The 21,892-nt window shown below is 41.3% G+C and overlaps 3 protein-coding genes and 1 pseudogene across 3 annotated transcripts; 1 reads left to right on the forward strand and 3 right to left on the reverse strand.

The window, feature by feature from the left end:
- Nucleotides 1-327: 327 nt before the first annotated feature.
- On the reverse strand, nucleotides 328-1,448 carry LOC147923706 (uncharacterized). Its single transcript, XM_087496526.1, has 5 exons — nucleotides 1,320-1,448; nucleotides 960-1,230; nucleotides 774-870; nucleotides 619-692; nucleotides 328-458 (listed from the first exon to the last, which is right to left on the reverse strand). Exons 1-5 carry the CDS (start codon nucleotides 1,446-1,448, stop codon nucleotides 328-330), a joined length of 702 nt encoding a protein of 233 aa, XP_087352652.1.
- Nucleotides 1,449-2,474: 1,026 nt separating this feature from the next.
- Nucleotides 2,475-2,849, forward strand: LOC147923707 (uncharacterized). The gene has a single exon (XM_087496527.1). It carries the CDS (start codon nucleotides 2,475-2,477, stop codon nucleotides 2,847-2,849), a length of 375 nt encoding a protein of 124 aa, XP_087352653.1.
- Nucleotides 2,850-7,199: 4,350 nt separating this feature from the next.
- Nucleotides 7,200-10,553, reverse strand: LOC104759644 (uncharacterized). The gene is made up of 6 exons (XM_087496528.1): nucleotides 9,705-10,553; nucleotides 9,065-9,619; nucleotides 8,174-8,793; nucleotides 7,982-8,081; nucleotides 7,759-7,905; nucleotides 7,200-7,673 (listed from the first exon to the last, which is right to left on the reverse strand). The coding sequence occupies exons 1-6, from the start codon at nucleotides 10,551-10,553 to the stop codon at nucleotides 7,200-7,202; spliced, it is 2,745 nt and encodes a 914-aa protein (XP_087352654.1).
- A 7,654-nt stretch (nucleotides 10,554-18,207) lies between these two features.
- Nucleotides 18,208-20,529, reverse strand: LOC147923708 (uncharacterized; annotated as a pseudogene).
- Nucleotides 20,530-21,892: the final 1,363 nt, after the last annotated feature.

Consider the following 21,892-nt stretch of genomic DNA (forward strand, 5'->3'; position numbering starts at 1 on the left):
TTTTTTTATCGTCTAAAAAAAGACTGTTTGAAACCTTGTCGTGTTATTATTATCGACCAAACCCTTGAAATTAAACATAAACATAAATATTTGTACACGTTTTTACACATACGTCTAACATTAAAGGTTGGCACTATTAGGTAGATGCTTACCAAATAAAAAATATATAATTAACCATGCGTAATACACACAAACATTTTACATCAAATTATTCCTATCCACGTAAGATAGATTGTTGGGATGTAGGTAATGAAAATAATATAAAGAGTCCAGCAACGTGGTTTAGAAGTTTGGAATGTAAGCAACATTGACAAATGGAAACATAGGCTACGAATCGTCGTCAGTCCGCTCGCGCTGGTCGAAGTATTCCAACCGGAGTTTGAAATCTCTAACCTCAGGGAAGGGTGGTTCAAATATCACTTTAGAGACACCCGGTTGACTAACCACTTCCATCCCTCCTGCGGTGTGGAAAAATAAGGAAAAAGGGTAACCAAAATTAGTTTTATGCAGTAATCTTATATTTAAAAGGTGATTGAATTGTTTTAAATAAGTTTGGCTAATCAGTACCTCCATCCTTAAACTTGGGCCTCCAGAATCACAAGACTACAACTGGTTTGCCTCCGCATAGCCAAATATTGCGGACGAAATCATCGACCATCTCATCATAAGCCACACATTGCAAGTGATGACCCCTACACACAGAGACACCTTACGTTAATAGCCTGGTATATCTTTAAAGTGTGTGAAAGCTAATAATGGCGAAAACGACTCACTCATCATTCGTCAATGAAAACCGTATCAACCGGGTTCTCTCGGCAAAACGTGGAGCAGTTGGATCGTCCACCAATATTCTTCGTTCGACGTGAGTAACTTGCCCCATCGTGTATATGGTGTCATGTCATTAGAATTATGGTACTGGATATGATATTAAAAACCGGAACAACACAATGCAACATTACCTAAGCAGCAGTTCTGCGTCCAACGAGGCCATCGTTCGTAAATTTGGTCGAAGGGGACGTAATCGATGTAGTGATTGGTCGACAAGCAACGAATGTTGTCCACAACCGTGTCAGCAGTGAATTTGATCCGGTAGTTGGAAGCCACGACCTTCACAGCGGATGTGTCGTTAGTGACGACGAAATTAGAGAAGGTTTTCCACAAACCCTCCTCAATCCCCGCACAGAACTGGGGCAACAGGTCCTCGCTGATTGTTGCCTGCATCTTATCTCCCTACGGTGGGGGAAAAAAGTTCAACCATGATGTACATGTATCATTTAATATTAAGTGCATATAATATGATGATGAGACGAGTCACTTACGACAACATCCGAAACAACCATTTCAAAGGTGACGATGTTTGCTTCTCTCTTTCTCCACTTGCGGATAAGAGAAACCTTCCAATCAGATCGCCACGTCTGGAGATTGGATAGCCTGTCGAAATGCACCATGACTTTGTTGCACTTATGTTTACTTTGTGATGTGATATTTTGGTTTTTGAGAGACGAATACATAGTTCACTGGGTGTGTATTTGTCTTCTTATATAAGCAGCGAACAAACACAAATGGATTATCAATATTATGGCTTTTCAAACGTCATGACTGCATTCCATACAGATTCATCGCATTTAGATATTTAACATGTGTAACTGCCGGTTAAGCGAAGACGAGACATCGCATGCACTACTTAATTATGACCCTATAGTCGACGTTATATATTGGCGGAAAATATATTGGTTCATTAACAAACCAATTCAATGTAAAACTTTATAAAACATCAAGGAATAGTGAATGATGGTTTAACCAGACGAATAAAGGCTGATATATAGTGTAAATGAACCAATAACGTTGAAGAACTGTATAATTTGAATAAAAATATTTAAAGAAAAGCTCAGCCATTGCACTGTTTATAAATAAAAAATTATTTTAAAATAGTTTAGTAGTAGAGGCAAAATCTTCGTTCTTAGTAATAGACGGAAAACTGAGGCCTCAGCTGCGACGGCGCATTCGGATGTCCGATAGGGTTGTTTTACAAGTAGATTTTTTGAATTAAGGTGTTTAGATCTGGGATAAGTACTACAAAGCGACACTCGATAGAAGTCGGCGACGGAACATTTAAGGAAGAAGAGATTACAGAGGTCGGGTGAAATCAGAGAAAGGCGGCTTGTTTCGATCCCTCTTTCATCACCGGTGTTGAATCAGAAGGTAAGTGTTTCTCTTGGCTTCTTACTTTAAATTGGAAGAGAGATTGTACCCCCAAATTCTATATTAGGTTGGAAAAGTATATAGCAAATACATTTAAGAATCGCTTTGAGTAGCCCAGGATGTGAAATCGATGAATAGTAGTATATCTGTGGCGGGCAGAGGATAAATAACCGTAATCGTCAACAGAATTAAACTTTGGTAGACATTGGTATTAGGGTTAATTGGTTTAGTGTACGTACATATTAATATGTACGTTACTTCATGGTGATAGGATGGATCCCGAGGCTGTAGAGATCGTTCCTCAATTGAGCTTGGATCTACCGAGGAGGTTATTTGCTCTTGACCATTACCCTCTCAAAACCAAGATAAATGCGTATTCAAAACCGGAATATCTTTCTACAATATCGAGGGTGCTGAGTGGAACAAAAGAAATGGAAAACTTGTTAGAGTCTCCATTTAGGCAGCTTTTTCGTATCCCTGCTAACAAGATCTCGTTCTCCGGTAAACTAGTTCATGGATTTGTTTGCCGTCAATTGGTGACCAAAAAGCGGCATGAGATGTGGATTGTGTTTGGTGGCAATCCAATCAAGTTTGGATTACAGGAATTTGCAGAGTTGACAGGTCTCGAATGTGGAAATTATCCATAAAAGAGAGATGTGGAAAGAGCTACAAAAACGGATAAAGGATGTATGACTGTTTGGGAAGTTCTATTCGGGGAAAACATAGAACCAACGATCTCCGAGTTGGTCAAAAGGTTGGAGACTGAGGAAATGGAAACGTGGCAGAAACTAGCTTTAGCGCTGATAATAATAGTTGATGGAGTTCTAACATGCGCCACGCAACCAGTAAAAACAATGGAGATGACCAAGAATATTGATTTTTTTTTCAAATATCCATGGGGAAGGTTGTCATTTGAACGGACGCTGGAGACTATTACAGGATTTAAATGTCCAGCAGACGTAGACAGCTTAGTAAAAACTTTCAAGCAACAATCAGTTGCTGTTCATGGATTTCCTCTAGCACTCCAGCTGCTGGCTTTCCAATCTGTCCCAGCAATTGCAAGATTAGTACCATCTGACGTTCAAGATCAGGTGTTTAATCAAAGATCGATCCACAATCTGGCTAAACTGCGGCCAATCAAGACAGCAGACATCTTCGCATGCGAGGCTGCTAAAGAGGTATGTACTTGGTTGATATAATACGTTAACGACCTGAATCTATCAGTTTCGTCAAATGTATATATATTTGTAATCATATTATAGGTGGTTATTAGACGGATGGTTGGTAGTGGGGAGCATTGTGATAGTGGAGAATTGGAGTGGCGTGACGAAGAGGAAGACCATCAAGTTGACAACATTGAAAATCTTATTAAAGCTGGCCACAAATGGGATGAGGCAATATGGATGGGAGGTGATGATAGGTGTCCAAAACAGACATGTCCCGAAGAGAAAGGTATTAAAAACATTTATACATTACAAAGGGCTTCACTATAAAGATAATTTTTTAAAAATTAATGGTTAATTGGTGATATAGTTACAGTTGACTGTCGGAAGAGGAAAAGAGCAGACACCACAACAATTGACAATAAGAAAGAGAAGAGCACGAGAACTGATGGGCGACCGAGGGGTACGCCCATTGTTGATGAACGTTTGGACGATGACCAATTTGAAAGGTATGCGGCGGAACTAAGCCGGTTCTACAGGAAACAAGAAGCACTGATGAAGGAAAATCAGGCAAACATGGAGATTTTCGTACGTACAGAGATCCGCTAGGAGATAAGAGCTGCACTATTGGAGGTTAAAAGAAACGAACATGGGGAACCTTCTTACGCTTCGCATACAGTTTCAGAGAAGAAGTATTCAAAAAAAAGAAGAGGGAAAACTATAAAGTTTCGAAGAATGAGTTCAGTAATGGTTATGAAAAAAAAGGGAGAGAAGGTCAGAAACAGGGGATGCGCTGACACTGCTAAGGTTGATATGACAAATAGCTTAAGGGTTGTAATTTTTTCACTACTTACATATATTAAATTATGTTGCTATCGTGGTGTGCACAGGGTGATCGGAATACTGATGGTTCGAAGGATGCCATAGATGGTCAACACTCTGTCAGTGGTGACTCTTTAGTTGGAGGCCAGGTAATGGACAACAAGATCCTCTTTAGAATGCGACTCAATCAACGTAATGGGGGTGTTTTTGCTTATGCACCTATCATATAAGCTTTATATATTTGACCGTAGGATACAAACCGTACTCATATTAATGAGTGGGTAACCGATAATAACGACTGTGGCATGAACGAACCATCCCCGGACAATGGAGTTAATGAGTGTCGCCAAGATTATGACGCGGGGGACATTGCTGTCGAGCTATCACCAACTAAAACCGTATCCGATGTAAGTATTTGACACGGAATGGAGATTACAACACTATATTCGTAATAAAGCATTGTCCACCTTTAATTGAACAGATATTGCTGCAGCTGAATACTAAAATGGAACCTGATATGCATTGTAACAAAATGGTAGGTCAGGAAGTAACCATAAAAGGGATAACCATCTGTGGGTCTCATATATATTCGGTTATTTGTTTACCTCCTCTAATCTACACGTGTGAAAAATTGAGCTTGTACCAAGTTCCTACTACGAACACGCGTCTTAAAAGTTTCATTATTTTGAATAGGAGGATGGGGAAGAACTGCATCAAGAAGGCGGGAAAGTCGAGTGGTTTAACAGTAACGGAGGGGACATAAGACGTCAGGAAGGCGAGTCAGATGAGGGTTGTAACAAAACCAAAATACTTGTAGAAAATGAAACTGCAGTTGACGGTCAACAAGAGGAAAGCGATGGCGAGGAGGGCTTTAACAAAACTGATGGACATGTACAAATAGAAACAACAGTTAACCTCCAATAGTGCAAAATTATTTTTTATTTCGAATATTTGCCATATTTATAGTGTCTACTTAGATGGTCCAGTGTACGTCACAACTAATCTATGTACGTGCATCTTATTAGGCCGGAGACCAAGCAATACCCAACGAACGCGATGTCGAAGAGGGCTGTAAAGAGACTAGAGGTCAACCAGATCAAAGTCCCGGGGAGGAATGTATTCCCGGTGACTCAGGCAATTTAGTGCCGCAGTCGGTTATTATTGTGGATGAAACAGGACGCGTAGAAGAAGTGATAATGGAGATACGTGCGAGTTAACCATCCGAAGCCATAGTGATAAAAGCAGGGTCGGTTTCATACCACCCTATGGAAGATGTTGCTGATGGGAAATTTGCCAAATTCACCGAGATGATAAAACAAGATAATGTGTAAGTGTAGTATATATTACTCCGATGACATATTGATATGCTCATTCATTGATATAGGATATTCATAATTACAAAATTTCGCAGGGTACACACCTTTTTCGGATTCCGCAAGGCAGATATCCTATTCTTCTCTACTCTTATATTGTCCCAAAAATGGGTCCATAGTCAGGTACATATTTTAAACTTTAACTCCGACCGGTTTGCGTTTAACTGCATCTGCAGCACATGGAGATGATTGCCCTAACGCTGTGGCACAAAAACGGAGAAGAAATGATAAAACAAAGGACCGTAATTTTGGACTCCATTCTCTTTTACGAGTTGACGAGAAGGTTCCAAGCGTTCAACAGGAGCACGGCGAAACGGAATTTCAGATGGGACAAAGTACTCATTGACATCGTCAATGGGGAAAGGATTCACCACAAACCAAGGTTGAAGTGGGTTACAGATGTCGACGTTATATATGCTCCAATGAACTGGAAATCTAAGAATTGGGTAGGAGTGGGCATAAATCTTATAAAGAGACATGTTTCCATTTACGATCCTTTGATGACCTCCTCCAGAGAAACTCTTGCAATGTCCCGGATCAAGCCGGTGTGTGAGATGATACCGTATCTACTTCAGAGGGTTATCGATGTCAATTACCCTCTCGATCCATTTACCGCTGAAAGGGTTAGCCAAGTAGGACAAAACTTGAGGACAGGAGATTGTGGACCTTTTACTATGAAGTTTTTAGAACTGTTGAGCATGGGCAAACCGATGACTGATTGCTTGAAGATCACCGACAACAATATTGACAATTTCCGAAAGAAGTTCGCGATGGACGTCTACGAAGCTGCTATTGGTCTGATAAATTATGTAGCGAATAAACATTCTTCCTGGTTGTACTTATTACTTTCACGCAGGTGGTCCATATGATCCGTAACAGTCTGTTAGGATGATTATGGTTCGCTGAATTTGAATACAATTTTATCACATCACGCTCATCATATCATAGGATTGCCAGTAGGGACAAGTTAGTGTGCTCAAAATGGATAGAAACTAAGCACCAACCATGGACCTAAAAATCAAGTCTATAACGTTAGAAAATCGATTGTACGTACACTGATGAATATACGTACGTGTGTACACAGACCATAAATATACGTACGTGTGTAGACAGACCATAATAAGGCCATTACTTAGTTGATGGTACGTACACATATGAATATACGTACATGTGTACATAGACCATAATAAGGCCGTTACTTAGTTGATGGTACGATCACATATGAATATACGTACGTGTGTACACAGACCATAATAAGGCCGTTACTTAGTTGATGGTACGTACACATATGAATATACGTACGTGTGTACAGAGACCATAATAAGGCCGTTACTTAGCTGATGGTACGTACACATCTGATAAAGGCCTAACATATACTAATACTGGTTAGAAAGACGTCATAATGATACATATCTAGACCCTCCAATATACAAAAAACACTACACCTGAAGAGGGTTTACAATCAACTGATAGGAGCTATGTGAGTGACCAGACCTCGGAAAATCTAAGAACGACATCCTCAAATCCCACATGTTACCAAAAAAAATGACCAAACACACATCTTCTATTAGCAACACGCGTAAAACCAATCTTCAATTTTGCAAAATCATACTGCTCCGGTAATGTACATGGAACCTCTTCAACTTTTTGATCCCGAGTTGAACTCAGCTTCCGGATAATCTACTGTCTCCGACGTAGCATCTAGTTGGAGTAAGCAGTCTCGGTCTGGGACCTCATCAAACACGTCTGCAGCAAGTTTCATCCTAATAGAAGGCATGGCCGCATCATATAGGCCTGTGTAATTTACTCCAAGAGCTATACACTCTAAGCACTTCAACGTGTACACACCACAGTCACCTTGTTGATAGTTCTGTGGGAGTGTTTTCACCCGGTAGTAACTAAATGCCGCCACCCCGATGTGCTCATCTTTGTACCTCCGGTTATATGCTTGTATCAAGCGTGGGATCATTTTTGCGAACGGTTTGCACTTCTTTTGTAGACTCTCGTCGGTTCTACCGCTGTTTATGCTATCGTAAACTCTTAGCCTCCGCTGGACTAAGTCAGCTTCGATGGCTACCCAATGGTTGTTATCGAGGTTGTATGGGAAGGGTGTCTACATCGTCAACCCACACCTTGTTTGTCATTCCGTATTTTGGCAGCCTTCCCACGTACGTCTAAAAATAACCTTCTCCAAAAACCCATTGATTAGAGGCTTCCATTTTAGGGAATTCGAATGCCCACATACTAACAAACAAAGGATCAAGAAAAGCAATACGATCTGTTTTATATGGGGATGGCGTTTGCGTCCCCCTAATACGGAACATATGCATACATGTAACCATGTGCTGCAACACGAGTGACATCTATCAGGCATTAGTATACCATAGTTAACTGCGTCAAATGTTATGCTACGAAGCTTACCGCATCCCATAACCAGCCGAATGTTGTAGTTGGCCACAATTGTTTAGGGGTCAGGAGGCGAAAATAAAATTCGGCATTTCCAGTGCAAGGTACTTTAGCCCTGAATACCAAAATTAACAAATCAGTTATAGATCGTAGTCCTCAAATCCGAATATAGACACTAATTATATACAACTCTAAATGAAGACTTACAAATCATCAGTTAGGAAGGACATCAGCTTTGCAATTTTCTCAGGACTTGCCTCACTAAAAGGATCGTACACTGCGGGAGATAGGACTACAATGTGGCTTTCACGTCGGGTCATTAATGCAGCTCGCATTGATTCGTCATTAGGGTTTAACCCTATGTTGGTGCCCACTGGATCTACTAATAGAAGATCAAGCTCTCTTGATGGAGGAAACACCTTTTGTAACAAATATGCAAAATACCTGGCTTTCTCCTTATCTTTCACTGTATGAGACGATGCAGGACTGCTAGTCCCCTTGGTTAAATCCACAACAGATTCGCACTTTCGATCCGACGAGCCAGGGTTACCACCACTTACCGGATGGATAACATTAATAGGAACGGGTTGAGCACCTGCTCCATCAACTTTGTCATTATACTTTGCTCTTTTATCGCCTTCCTCTGTCTCCCAACTCTGTACTCTTTTGACACGCTGTACACTGTCTACCATCTGCTTTGGAATTCGCTCTACACTGTCCTCTGGTTCGATTTTAATACTCCCAGACCACATGACCTTATCCTTAATGGCTAACGGATTCCTAACACAACTAGCAACTTTATAACCATCCTTGTCCGAATGCTTTATCTGATATAGCCATGACTTGAAACAAAAGACATGTATTTGACGTTATATACAAGCATTTGAAATATAATATGACGCTGTTAAACTAGAGACAAAGTATACAAATTGCTAAATTGTGTGTACGAAAAAAATCATATATCAAAATAATTACAAAATTATACAACTTCACAAAACTGAAATTGATATTGTTTCCTCGAATAGATAAATACAAAGACTTCATACTGAACAATAGATATATAATAACAATTTTATCAATACGGTACGCAGATCATACCTCCTTTATTTTTTGTTCGTCATTTCTTAATGTAAGAGGTCCTTGCGTATGCGCTCCTCCATCCGTTGTGTTGATAACAACTTTCTTCAATAGTTGAACGTCACTCTCAAAGTTACCCATCCTACTCTCCATACCTTGAAGTTTGAACACAACTTCCGCTATTGCTCTAGAAAACGATATCTGAATATTATCCATTTTCGCCCCTAGTGTTTCAACCATAGTAAATAACCTTCCACTACCATCTTCACCTTGCACACCTGAATACTCCTTCGCATTATTGGGGACATTACGGATGCTGGTTGGGGCTGTTTCAAGGAAATCATCGTCACTTACCCATGCAACATGTTGCCTCCTCTCCCTCTTCTTCGTATGTTCCCCCTTCCTTTTTTTTACACAATCCCATTCTCTTTCATCCACTTCGCCATTGATCACGTCTAACAGCAGATTATCCAGTTTCTTCTTCAAACCTTCTCCTACACCATACACACAATACTGTCCTGGCCAATCTGGATATATGAACTCCAAAGGTTTAGGTACTAAATGCTTCACCTGAAGCTGCATTTCAGATACCATAACTTTTAATAATCTATCACAAAGAAAAAATGCAGACAAATAATGTATACGTAAATTGAAGGCATACCTCCCCATTATTAAGGAGTTTGCTCCCGGATATGAAGGCTTCGATATCCTTCCTTGGCCTCCCTCCTCTCCACCTTAACAGAGGCAAATCTACACCTTCTCTTACATTCCCGTAGCTAGCCCCCAGCACCTTCACGCTCTCAAATGCCCATATCAGCAATACATGGACACATCCATGGAGGGTATAAGCATTGTTAGGTAACCCAAGGACTTTGATGGAATCAACTAAACTCTTGAATCCAACCCTACCCCATTGAAAACTCTCAAATGCTTCTTCATTCAACGCCCTTTTAGCGTATTCCAGAGGAATCCGACTGTTCCTTGATAAACCAAGCACTCCAACATGAACAAGATACAACCGAGCTATCTGCGTCTTCATTTCATCAGACCACCCACGGCAGCTTCTCAAACCCTCAACTAGCTCCTCCCAGTTGGGTCCATTAAAAGCTTTCACCTTTAAAGCCGCCCATAAAGGTGTATGATCGACTTCAAACTCTGTTTCATCAATCTTCTCACAATTCAAACCACTAATTTCTTCATATTCATATAGAGAGAACCTCAGCGGCTTTCCTCCAACCAAAAACCATACCTCCGAAGGAATGTTTATTGCCAATTGATTGGACAATAGATAATGGATGGTCTTCCCACAAAACAGGTAGTCAGATTCGGCTAGATCCAATAGAACTCCCAGCTGCGAATTCTTTCTTATTTTGTCATACACCTCATCACCAACAAAGCCTTTCAAACCACCAAGATTGGACAAACTACAATCATGGTGCATGCTTCTCATCGGCAGTGGAAAATTACCAACCCCATACAACCTACTTGGATACCTCTTGCTTGACCCCATATCTACGACAGAAGTTTTAGTTTAGTTATTAATTCAATATCACAAAACATTTGTTGCTTAGATTAGCAACGAAGCAACATGAAGTCACACAAATATCTTCCGAAAAACAGAGCTCAACAACATACAGAAAACTAATATACAATATACAAGGCCTACTATGTAATACTCGGGTATAAGAAAACAGTAAGCAATAGAGACTAAACCACGATATAGAAATTTACCTCTGACCAAATCGCTTTATTTCCCTCCTCCTCTACTTCAAACCACCTCGCCGTCAACTCGCCGTCAGTGGTCCTCCAGCCAAACGTCCTCCACACAGATTCTTTTCACGCCGCAAGCTATCTAAAAATAGCTGATCTCAACCCAACAATCGTAAGACAAACAACACAAAGATTCAAGGGATCGACTTAGGTTTATGATCTTTTTATTTTCCCCTTTTAAGATCTTCGTTTTAAAACAGAATGGCATAAATCGTAATAAAACACACAACTCAGATATAGAAGTAATTTGCAAACTTTTATGTGTTATTCTAGTAAGGCAGAAATCTCTACGTGTTAGTCTAGTAATAAACCTACTTTTATGCAATATTCTAGGTAATTTCCCTATTAAAAATGATACATGAATATGTGAGATAACCATAGACATAATAGATAATTAGATATGGATCATTTCAACTTCATGATCTTATTGTGTGGTGAATATTGTAAGAAAGTATGAAAATAATGACTTATAAGATGTTAATATAAAATAGAAAATGGAAATAAACCTTTTAAAATATTTTAAATATATATAAGATATACATATCATACAAACTCTAAAACTAAGCTTTTACAATGATATTTGATTTGATTTTTTATAACCCATACAACAACAATAAAAAAAAAATACAAAACAAAACAAAACAAAAAAAAAAGGATTTGAGAGTAGTGGAAGAAGATGAGAGAATGAAAGAGTGATAGACTAAGAGAATAAGATAATGAGTATTTATAGGAAGAGAATGATGAAAAATTACATTTAGAAAAATGAGAGTTACAATTCAAATTTATTGTTTTGTTTTAATACAATTGATTAATACAACTTAGTGGAGAAATAAAGTTAATGCATAATTTATAGGGGGAATTTAGATGATTTCAGTTTTATAATTATGTGAGATAAATGTGAAAATTAATTGTGGAGCAATTTCATAGATATGGGAAGTGATGAGTTACGATTTTATAATGTAATCTTAATTTCGTATATATGGGAAGTGATGAGTTAGGATTTTGTGTAAATTTCGTTAGTATGTGAATAAATGTGGAGCCATATAAGAGGGACATTAAATTTGAAAACCTATTAAATATCAATCAGCCAATTTAAGTCATTTGTATGGGATTAAATGTGGAGCAATATAATAGGGACATTAAATTTCGAGACGAAAAAAATACCAAACAGCTTCAAAACGATTGTGTAAATTTCGTTTACCAATTTAAGGAAGACATTAAATTACAAAACCTATTAAATATCAAACAGCCAATAAGGTGAGATTGGAACTCTACTTTTATATATATGATTTGCGAAGTCAGACTTTGGCTTTAATTGTTATTACGAAGTTAGACTTCGGTTTTAATTGATATTTGCGAAGTTAAACTTCGGCTTTAATTGATATTTTCGAAGTTAAACTTCGGCTTTAATTGATATTTGCGAAGTTAAACTTCGGCTTTAATTGATATTTGCGAAGTTAAACTTCTGCTTTAATTGATATTTTCGAAGTTAGACTTTGGCTTTTGTCTGTTTTGTGGGACAACCATTATTAACAAAAAGTTAAGAAAAACTTTTGATTTTATTAAAATGGATAGCTAGACCCAAAGTGGGCTGCCTACGTACCCTTATCGGGATCAAGCCAACCGTAGTTCGATACAAGAAAATTAACTGTAAAACTTTTTGAGATGCAAAGAGTTCCATGACCTCGGGACTGGTTTCCACTGTGAATCCTCGAGCTGGTAAATCCCATTGCGCACTTCACGTGTGATTCTGTACGGTCCTTCCCAGTTGATTCCGAGCTTCTCTGCATTGAGCTCCTGGGTGTTTTCATGGACTTTTCGAAGCACTAGATCGCCGACTGCCAAGGGCCTGCTTTGGATTTTAAAGTTATAATAACGGGCTACTGCGTTCTGGTAGTTCTGAATCCAAACTGAAGCCCGATCCCGACGCTCATTGATTGTATCAAGGGTATCCTGTAAAAATTTCTCATTTTTCACAGCTCGGAGTGGGTTTAGCGAGGTACGGACCCCAAGTACTTCTATGTCAGCTGGGACTACGGCATCGACCCCATAAACCAAGGAAAAAGGTGTTTCATTAGTTGTCCGGCAGGGTGTTGTTCGGATTGCCCAAAGAACGCCCTGCAGCTCATCTGGCCAGCGCCTTTTACGAGAATCGAGCCGTTTCTTCAAGTTAGCTAATATGACCTTGTTCATTGCCTCGGCTTGCCCATTATCTTGTGGGTAACGAGGAGTTGACTTACTGAGTCGAATTTTCCATTTCGCGCAAAACCCCTCGAACTGCGAGGAGATGAACTGCGGACCATTGTCGGTGACGATTTCGTGAGGAACACCATAACGATAGATTTTGCTTTTTAGCACGAACTGCTCTACCTCTTGGCTCGTGACTTTCATGTAGGCCGCTGCTTCTACCCATTTGGAGAAATAATCAGTAAGAGCGAGCACGTACTGAACTCCTCCCGGTCCCCGATGTAAAGGGCCAATGATATCCATAGACCACCTCATGAACGGGTAAGGTGTGGACACTGACGACAGGAGTTCGGTAGGATGATGGATTGATGGAGCATGCTTTTGGCACTTCTCGCAAGTTCGGGAATAGTTTTCGCAGTCTGTGACCATAGTAGGCCAGAAATACCCTTGCCTTTTGATTTTGAAGGCCAGAGTTCGCCCTCCGGAGTGACTTCCATTAGGTCCATCGTGAACGGCTCGCATTAACATCGCGGGCTCTTCACCAGCAACACATGTTAGATAGGGACCAGCTACACTTCGGCGTAGGAGTACTCCTCTGTAGATGCAATACCGTGCGCTGACGATTTTGAGTTTCCTAGCTGCCCATTTGCCGGCTGGGAGTTCCCCTTTTTCCAAGTAAGCCCAGTTCGGGCTCCGCCAGTCTCTTGTCCCCCAATTGTTAATGTTCGTACTGTTCGAAGTGGAGTGCGGGATAACAGCTTGGTCGAAGACTGGTGAGCTAGATGGTTCCGGAGTTGTTCCGGAGTTTGACTTGTTCCCTGCTCAACTAGAGGTCGATGAATATTGTTCGGAGCGGGCATGATAGGAGCTGAGTCCACCTGTGACAAGGAGTCCGAAACTGCCTTGCGAACTGCCTCTTCAGCAGCTAATCTTTTCTTCATTGCCCGAGTAACTACATTCGAGCTCTCTAATCGAATGCTTGGAAACTCAATGACTTCGACGGGGATAATTCTTGTCATTGCAGGATCCAAAGTCGATGCCAGAGCTGCTAAGGCGTCCGCAGCGGAGTTTTCACTTCGTGGGATCTTAGTGATTTCAAAATCCTCGAACTTAGTTACTAATTCCCGAAACGCAGATAAATAAGCCTCGATACGACCATCCTTTGTCTCGTACTCTCCTAAAAACTGGTTGGTGACCAGCTGCGAATCACAAAAAGCTCGGAGCTTTCGGACACCAGTCCCTACTGCGAGGCGTAAGCCAGCGAGGAAGGACTCATATTCGGCTCGTTATTTGATGCATTGAATGCCAAGCGAAACGACTGCTCAATCACTTCACCAGTAGGAGAGGTGAGACAAACCCCAATTTCTGCTCCCGATCTAGAAGATGCTCCATCTACATACAATGTCCATGGGACCTCGATACTGTCACTGACCGAACAAGCTAGTGGGAGTTCTATCAGGAAATCTGCCAGCACTTGCGCCTTAGCACATGTTCGAGTTCGGAACTCGATGTCATATTCACTAAGCTCGACAGACCATTTAGTTAACCTCCCAGACTGGCTTGGACTATGCAACACCGTCCAAAGTGGTTGCGTTGTTAAGATTACGATTGTATGAGATTGAAAGTAAGGTCGCAACTTTCTCGCCGAAGTAACTACTACGAGGGCCATTTTTCCATCATAGGATATCTGGATTCTGCCCCAGTAAACAACTTACTGACAGAAAAGATTGGTCTCTGCTCCCCCCTTTCTTCCAGAACCAAGACTCCACTGATTGCGCTATCCGAAACAGCTACGTAAAGGAAAAGTGGCTCACTGAACTCAGATTTAGCCAAGACCGGAGGTTCAGACAGGTATGCTTTCAATTGAGCGAATGCTTCTTTGCACTTCGCATCCCATAAGAAGTTTTTTCCCCCTTTTCTCAGTAACTGGTAGAATGGGAGGCATTTGTCTGTAGAGCGAGAGATGAAGCGATTGAGAGCTGCGATCCGTCCATTAAGACGTTGCACTTCGCGTAAAGTCCTAGGGGAACTCATGGATAAGAAGGCGTTAATTTTCCTCGGTTTCGCTTCAATTCCTCGCTCTGTGATGATGTATCCTAAAAATTCCCCTCATGGGACTGCAAAGGTGCACTTCGTGGCGCTAAGCTTCATCCCGAACTGGTTCAAGATGTCAAAGCAAACTTTCAAGTCTGAAAGATGCGAGCTGGCTTCCATAGACTTCACCAGCATGTCGTCAATGTAGACTTCCATGGTCTTTCCGAGTTCATGCTCGAACATTCAATTTACTAGTCTCTGGTAGGTTGCTCCGGCGTTTTTTAATCCAAAAGGCATCACCTTGTAACAGTAAATCCCGCAATCTGTAATGAATGCGGTCTTTTCCTGTTCGTCCGGGTTCATGAGGATTTGGTTGTAACTAGGGAAGGCGTCCATGAAAGACATCAGCTCATGGCCCGAAGTGAACTCAACTAGCCTATCGATATGTGGAAGTGGAAAGCTGTCATTGGGGCACGCCTTATTCAGATCGGTAAAATCGACGCAGACTCGTGATTTTCCATTTTTCTTCTTAACTACAACTGTGTTTGCGAGCCACTCAGGGTACTTTAATTCGCGTATCTGCCCTAAATTTAGTAAACGCTCCACCTCTTTGTTAACGATTTCAGCTCGTTCAGGGCCCTGTTTCCTTTGCTTCTGCTTTAAGGAGAGGGTGGTCCCACAATGTGCTCTCTTCCGATACCCATTCTAGTAAGCGTCTCTAGAAAAATTAAGTCCACCGAACTCCCAGTATCTATTAGGATCTGGCATACTTTGTAGTTCGCGATGTCTAGTGATATGACAAGTGCGTCGTCGTGCGGAGCATCTAGTTCCTCAGTTTCTCTCTCCGAGAAAGTGACTTTGGGTAAATCACTTGTCGTGACCTTGATTCGTTTCGGCTGTGGGTTCGTGAGCTTCCTCTGATGGTCTTTTATCGCCGTGATGGAGTTTCAAAAAAGTCGTGAGCCCCCATTATGACGTCGATTCTTTTCTTAGGAGCTTCATTCCCATCTGTTTACTTTGGTTTCTTCGAGGGTGGAGTGTCTTCGTCCACTTCGGAGATTGCCTTCTGCTCCAGCTCCTCGATAGTCATGTTCGGCAACTCTTTGGAGAATTTCTCTTGGGAGAATGGTTCACCGCAAATGTGCCAGGTCCAGACTTCGGGGTTGAAGGCGGAGTCTTTTTAGCAGGTGCTTCGAATCAAGGTTTGCCTGCGGGTGCTACTTTATGTTTTAGTGCGGCGGCAGCCTTTTCTTCCTCTGCAATTATCCAGTTCGAAGCTCGGTGTAATGCATCTTGGATGGTAGGGAACTGATTTACAGTTAGCTCCTTGCGGAAATGGGACTCGTGCCAAAGGCCATTTTTCAGCGCGGCTAAAGCGGTTTTGTCTGAGAGCCCCGAAATCTGGACCTGAATTTCCTTGAATTTTGTTATGTAGGACCGGAGAGGTTCTCCGGCAGTTTGATTCAGGTTCGAAAGCTGAGCGTCTGTTACTGCGGTTTCGATTAAGCTCGAGTATTGCTTAATGAAGGAAGTCGACAGCTTGGTGAAGTTGTTAATGGAGCTAGCTGTCAAAAATGCGAACCAGAGTAGAGCTGGTCCACAGAATGTTTCTACGAACAACTTGCAGTACCCGGCATCTGCTTCGTGAGGCTCGAGGTCCACACGGCTAACTGTTATCCAGAAGGTTTTGAGATGACTAGTCGGATCTCCTATTCCTTCGTAGCTCGAGAATTTTATTTTCCCGGTATCCTTGATGCGAACTCGAGCTATGTGATCTGAGAAAGGAGTTCGCTTCGATTCTTTAATTACCCGGGAAATGTCTGGTGCTGAAGTAGTCGCACTGTGCATTATAGACCGCATATCTTGGATTTCGCTCTGCATACGGTGGATCTCGGGGTTGGTGGCATAACCATGAGTCAGAATATTTCCGCCCACAGGGGGAGGAAGACGAACTGGGACTTCGGAGGATCCAGTGACGTCGAGCTGAAATGGAGTGTGGCTATCGCCAACCAACGGCGGTGCTGCCTGGGTACTTAGCTAAGGTGGGAAAGTATTTCCCGGAGTGGCATTTGCTGCTGCAGGCTGCGAGGTGAAAGGCGAAACGACGCCAGTGAAATCCAGAGCGCGTCTGCAAGGGTTTTGATCGGAGGACAAGAGATCGACCCGATCGGCGTATGCGAGGTGAGAGGCTGAAAGGTAGGCTACTGACGTAGTGACTGCCTCCAAGCGGGTAGAGACGTGCCCTTCCAGGCTGTCGAAACGGTTGGTAAGAGCAGCAGAGGCTGCTTGCTGACGGTCGGATTTCTCGGTCAAATCCTGCAAAAGTTTCTGGATAGTTTCTAGAGTTACCTGACTAGAAGAGTCGGTAGCCATAGCGTTATTTGAATGATGCGGGTTCGGATTTGAAGTCGGAACTAGAAACAGTATAGGTGATAACTCCCATCTCTCTAGCGCCAAATGTGAGAACTGAAACTAGATCTCTCTTTCCGAAGTGTTTTGTGAATGGAGGAGCTTACCACCGTAAAAGTTCCAAACTGAATTAAGAATATCTAAATGCTGAGAAGTGTATATTATTGTCTTAGTGAAAAAATGTTCGACCCTTGATACAATGACACCCCTTCTGTATTTATACTAGCTAATTACACAAAATTAATGACTAATTACTTCATTGCGTAAATCTTGCGCCCTAATCAACCAAATTAAATGTGGGAATCTTTGACCGGGGCCGAACTGCAAACTGGCTCGCTGGGTGCCTCTCCGCGTTCCGGCTTCTCCTTTCAGACCTAATGGGCCGACCAATACTACATCTCTGGCCCACTTAGTACATCTGGCCCAAGCCTTCAACCCTTCACCCGAGATGAACGATCGTGGGTACAACAAGTTTGGGCTGGTGCTCTTTGAAAATATCGAGCATAATAAGCCAAAGCTGGTTGAATTACTAACTTTTCAAACTGTTCATTTTCCAAATTCCACAATTCAACTCTTTCTTTGTAATTTAGATTGCTTGGGTCTTGTGGTCGCAACATACATATACGAAATGTCTGAAATTACAAACGATATTTCATTAAAGATAAATTATTTTAAAATCTCACAAAATACATAAAATTCAAAAAGTAACTTATAAAATATAAATCACAAAAAAACATAAGCGATATTGATTAAGCACAATATTATTATTCATCTCCTACATTACTTTGATAACTTTCATTTGGTTCTTGTGGGGTTCCCCAAATATTGAAATGACCTCTTGGTCTAGGTGTTTGTGGCATTCGTCCAGATTCAAAATAATTAGTTAAACCGAGACTAGCTGCAGTTTCTTGTTGAGTATTCCTCAGATTTTCACCTCGATCACCTAGTGAAAATCCATATTGAATATTTGTTGGAGTTGTTCCAGATGAACCACCTTGCTGAAAATTTGGTGTTTGTTGCCACAAATGTAAGTTGGATGGTATCCATGCTCCACTGTGAAACATTAGGTGGTGTTCCCCATTGTGGAACATTTGGAGGTGTGCCCCATTGTAGACGAGCATTCGGTGGTGTGCCCCACTGTTGAGCATTTGGTGGTGTGCCCATTGTGGAGCATTTGGTGGTGTGCCCCATTGTTGATAACCAGGACCCAACAACCAAGTGGATTTTGCCCTCTTAAATTATTACCCACAGATGATGGACTACAAGATGATAAACCTCCTGAATGCGGACTCCCAAATGAATGATCTGAGCTCAATTGTTTGGGCACATCTTGGTTGTTTCGTGAAACACCAGTCATAGCTTCTAGAAATTGTAGCTTATCTTCGTCAGTGCTTCTTGCTACGTCAATAAAATACTTACACCAAAAAACTAACTCCTTAAGTGCGTTAATGCATGCCCAATAAAATTTTGTGTACTTGGGTAGGTCTATCGCAATGAGTATTGCTTTCGCTTTTTTAAATTCGTCATAATCCTCTTGGTCAAAACCACCGGGATGAAGTTGTTGAAAACTTTGTCGTTCAAATTCTCTTTACCCAGCGACGGTGTCTTGTATAGTTGTTTCAAATGATTGTCCCCTACGATTTCCTCGTGAACCACTTCCAATAGAAACTCGGGAGCTTCCCCCATATCTTTGTATGATACTCCCTCGTCTAGGAGTCGACTGCAAATTTATTCTACTTCATTGTTGGGTTCTGGGAGCGGAGTGTTGTAAGGTTTCATCGTCATCAATAGTAACACGATACACTTCTTTTTCTTCTTCTTGCGTCTCAGGAACTTGTGTTTGTGGTTCATCATCACTATTGGCATCTGAGTAATAATGATTCTCATCTCCATCTCCATGCTTGTTAAGCAACTATTCTCTTCTTTGACGAGCGGAGTGTTGAGATTGTGATTGAACATCATGTAATGCGAGACATCGTTTCATCATGTCCCAAAACTCAGGCGGCTTTCAGTTCAAGCTTTTTGTTAATTTGCACCCCTAAAATTAAAGTGGATTAGTTTCAAAACCTAAACTTTTATACATAAGTTGATATGTAGAAGGATAATGTGTACTTACAAACTCTTGGTCTGCCCACCATGATTCAGATGCATATATCATAGATGTATCAGGATCAACCGTTATCCGAGTTTTATACATAAGAACCTTCCACTTTTTATAGTTTTTTTTTTGAATTCATCCAGCTTGTTTTTGAAGAAACCATAATTTATATCCATGTTGAACGCTTGATTAAACTTTTTAACCATATACTCTCTGCCAATCGCAGTAGGATTCTTAAGAGTGTAATTAGAGATGGCAATTGCTTCGTCAGACAATTGAATTTATGTTTTTTTCCTGAATGTGCGACCATTTATATTTGTCTTTGTTCTACATATATCGTTTTTACAATATTAATTATTATGTATATTTTAACTAATATATTATTTTCTAAAAAGGCAAAACATATATTTACCCGTACTGTTGTTTCTGTAGGAGGAGTGGTAATTTCGTTTGGATTTGCTCGTCTGGAAGGATTTGTATTTCGTCAACGATTAGATGACATATCTACATTCACCATAACAAAACAATATGTTATAATATTAACTAAAAATACGTTTCAGAATATATATAATTCCCCGATGATGAGACATCATACTTAAATTTTGTAACACCCGCAAACCAATTTGTACGTTTTGGGTGAGGGTGTCGATCGACACCAAGGGGGTGTCGGTTGACACCATTATTTTTCCGGTTCAATCGAATTGAATTGTCGATTTTGGTCGGTTTGGTTTAAGGAAAACCACTAAACCGAGATATTTAAAGGAATTGTCGACCAGAAGGGTTTTGGGAAGTGGTGTTTGTCGCCGTTTGTTTGTTTTTGAGAAGAAAAGAGAGAAAACATTGTTCTTGAGCTTTTGAGAGAGATTTGTGAGATTCCTTGCTGTTCTTGGGAGATCTAAGGCTGGGAAAGTGCTAGAAACTTGCTAGGAGTGAGGGATTCGTTCTTATTGGTCAGAATCTTCTTGCAGAGAGGTGAGGGCATGACCATGGCTAATCTAAGCCTTTGATTTCCTTGTTCTTGCTTGATTGTTGCTTGTGTGTATAGCCCAGTAGATGGGAGGATTGCCTCACTGAGTGTTTATCAAATACTCATGCATCTCAATATGTGTTTGTGGTGCAGGTAAAGGCAAAGTGTGATCGTGGAATCAAGGCGATAAAGAGGAGGATGTTCTAGGGACTCGATTGGATGTTGTCTGGCATTGTTAGGTTGCTAGAGTTAAGTCGTTAGAAACATTGTTAGGTTGCTGGTTTCATGTTTTCTGATGATTGGTTATTGGATTATTGGTTATCTTGTTATTGGATTTTGCTTATGCTATAGTATTGGTTTTATTATTGGATATTGTTATTGGTATTGTTATTCCGCTGTTGATTGTGATTTTGGTTAGGGGGCTAGTGAGTATGGGACCACTAGTTGTAGTTTATTTATATATATTATTATTTATTATTTATTATAAAAAAGGGGTCGTACCTTTCATTTTGGTATCAGAGCCCTTACGGTTCTAGGTTTGGGTTCACTAGGCTTTGTGCTGTAGATGTTTGGGATTGCATGTCTTGATTGATTATGTGAGTTAGTCAATTGTGTGTGGCATGGAGTCTTAGAACATCCTCTTTGAGCCGACAGTGTGATTCCACGGTGAGTTTGTGTTTTTGTGTTTTTGTGTTATGTTAAGATTGCTTGTTAGCCTATGTTCTTAGAAGTGCAGTGGTTAAAGGTGTTTGGGTTGTTGGTCGTGGACGGGGACATGGTCGTGGTCATGTTCGGGTGGGTCCCGAGGCCAGCGAGTGTGGGGTCCAGAGTTCCACAAGGAGGTACGTCAGAGGGTCGCAAGCGTATCAGGAGGGACCAGAGGGGGTTAGCCGGTGAGCGAGCCAGGGGTGCTGGGAACCCAGAGGTGGGGTTGCAGCAGGTGTAGTCCAGGGTCGAGATGATCGCTTGGCGGATCTGTTGGCGTGCTGGTGGAGCGGTTATCAAGAGGGGTACTAGTGCAGGTTCCAATTGTACCGCATGTGGCGGGGTGCAGCCGAGGGCTGTGGATGTTGAAGAGTTTCCATCTTATGTTAAGAGGATAAGCAGTTGTAGATGACCGGTATGAGATTATTCTCAAGAGGTATCGAGCCTAGAGAGGCGGATAGGTGGTTAATCCAGTTGGATATTAGAAGTTGAGTGGACAGGCGTAACATTGCAATGTTATACTCGGACCACAGGAGGTACTTTTGGTCGGGAGATGTTTATAGTGGTTAAGGATTGTTGCTCCTCAGGGGATGGTGATTCTCCTGAATACCGATAGCTCGAGAGTGGCATAGGGGTTTATGTTCCTCTGAGGGGATGAGTAGTTCCCCTGATACCGAGA

This window comes from Camelina sativa, chromosome 17, assembly GCF_030686135.1.
Source record: "Camelina sativa cultivar CO46 ecotype springtype chromosome 17, ASM3068613v1".
Taxonomy (NCBI): Eukaryota; Viridiplantae; Streptophyta; class Magnoliopsida; order Brassicales; family Brassicaceae; genus Camelina; species Camelina sativa.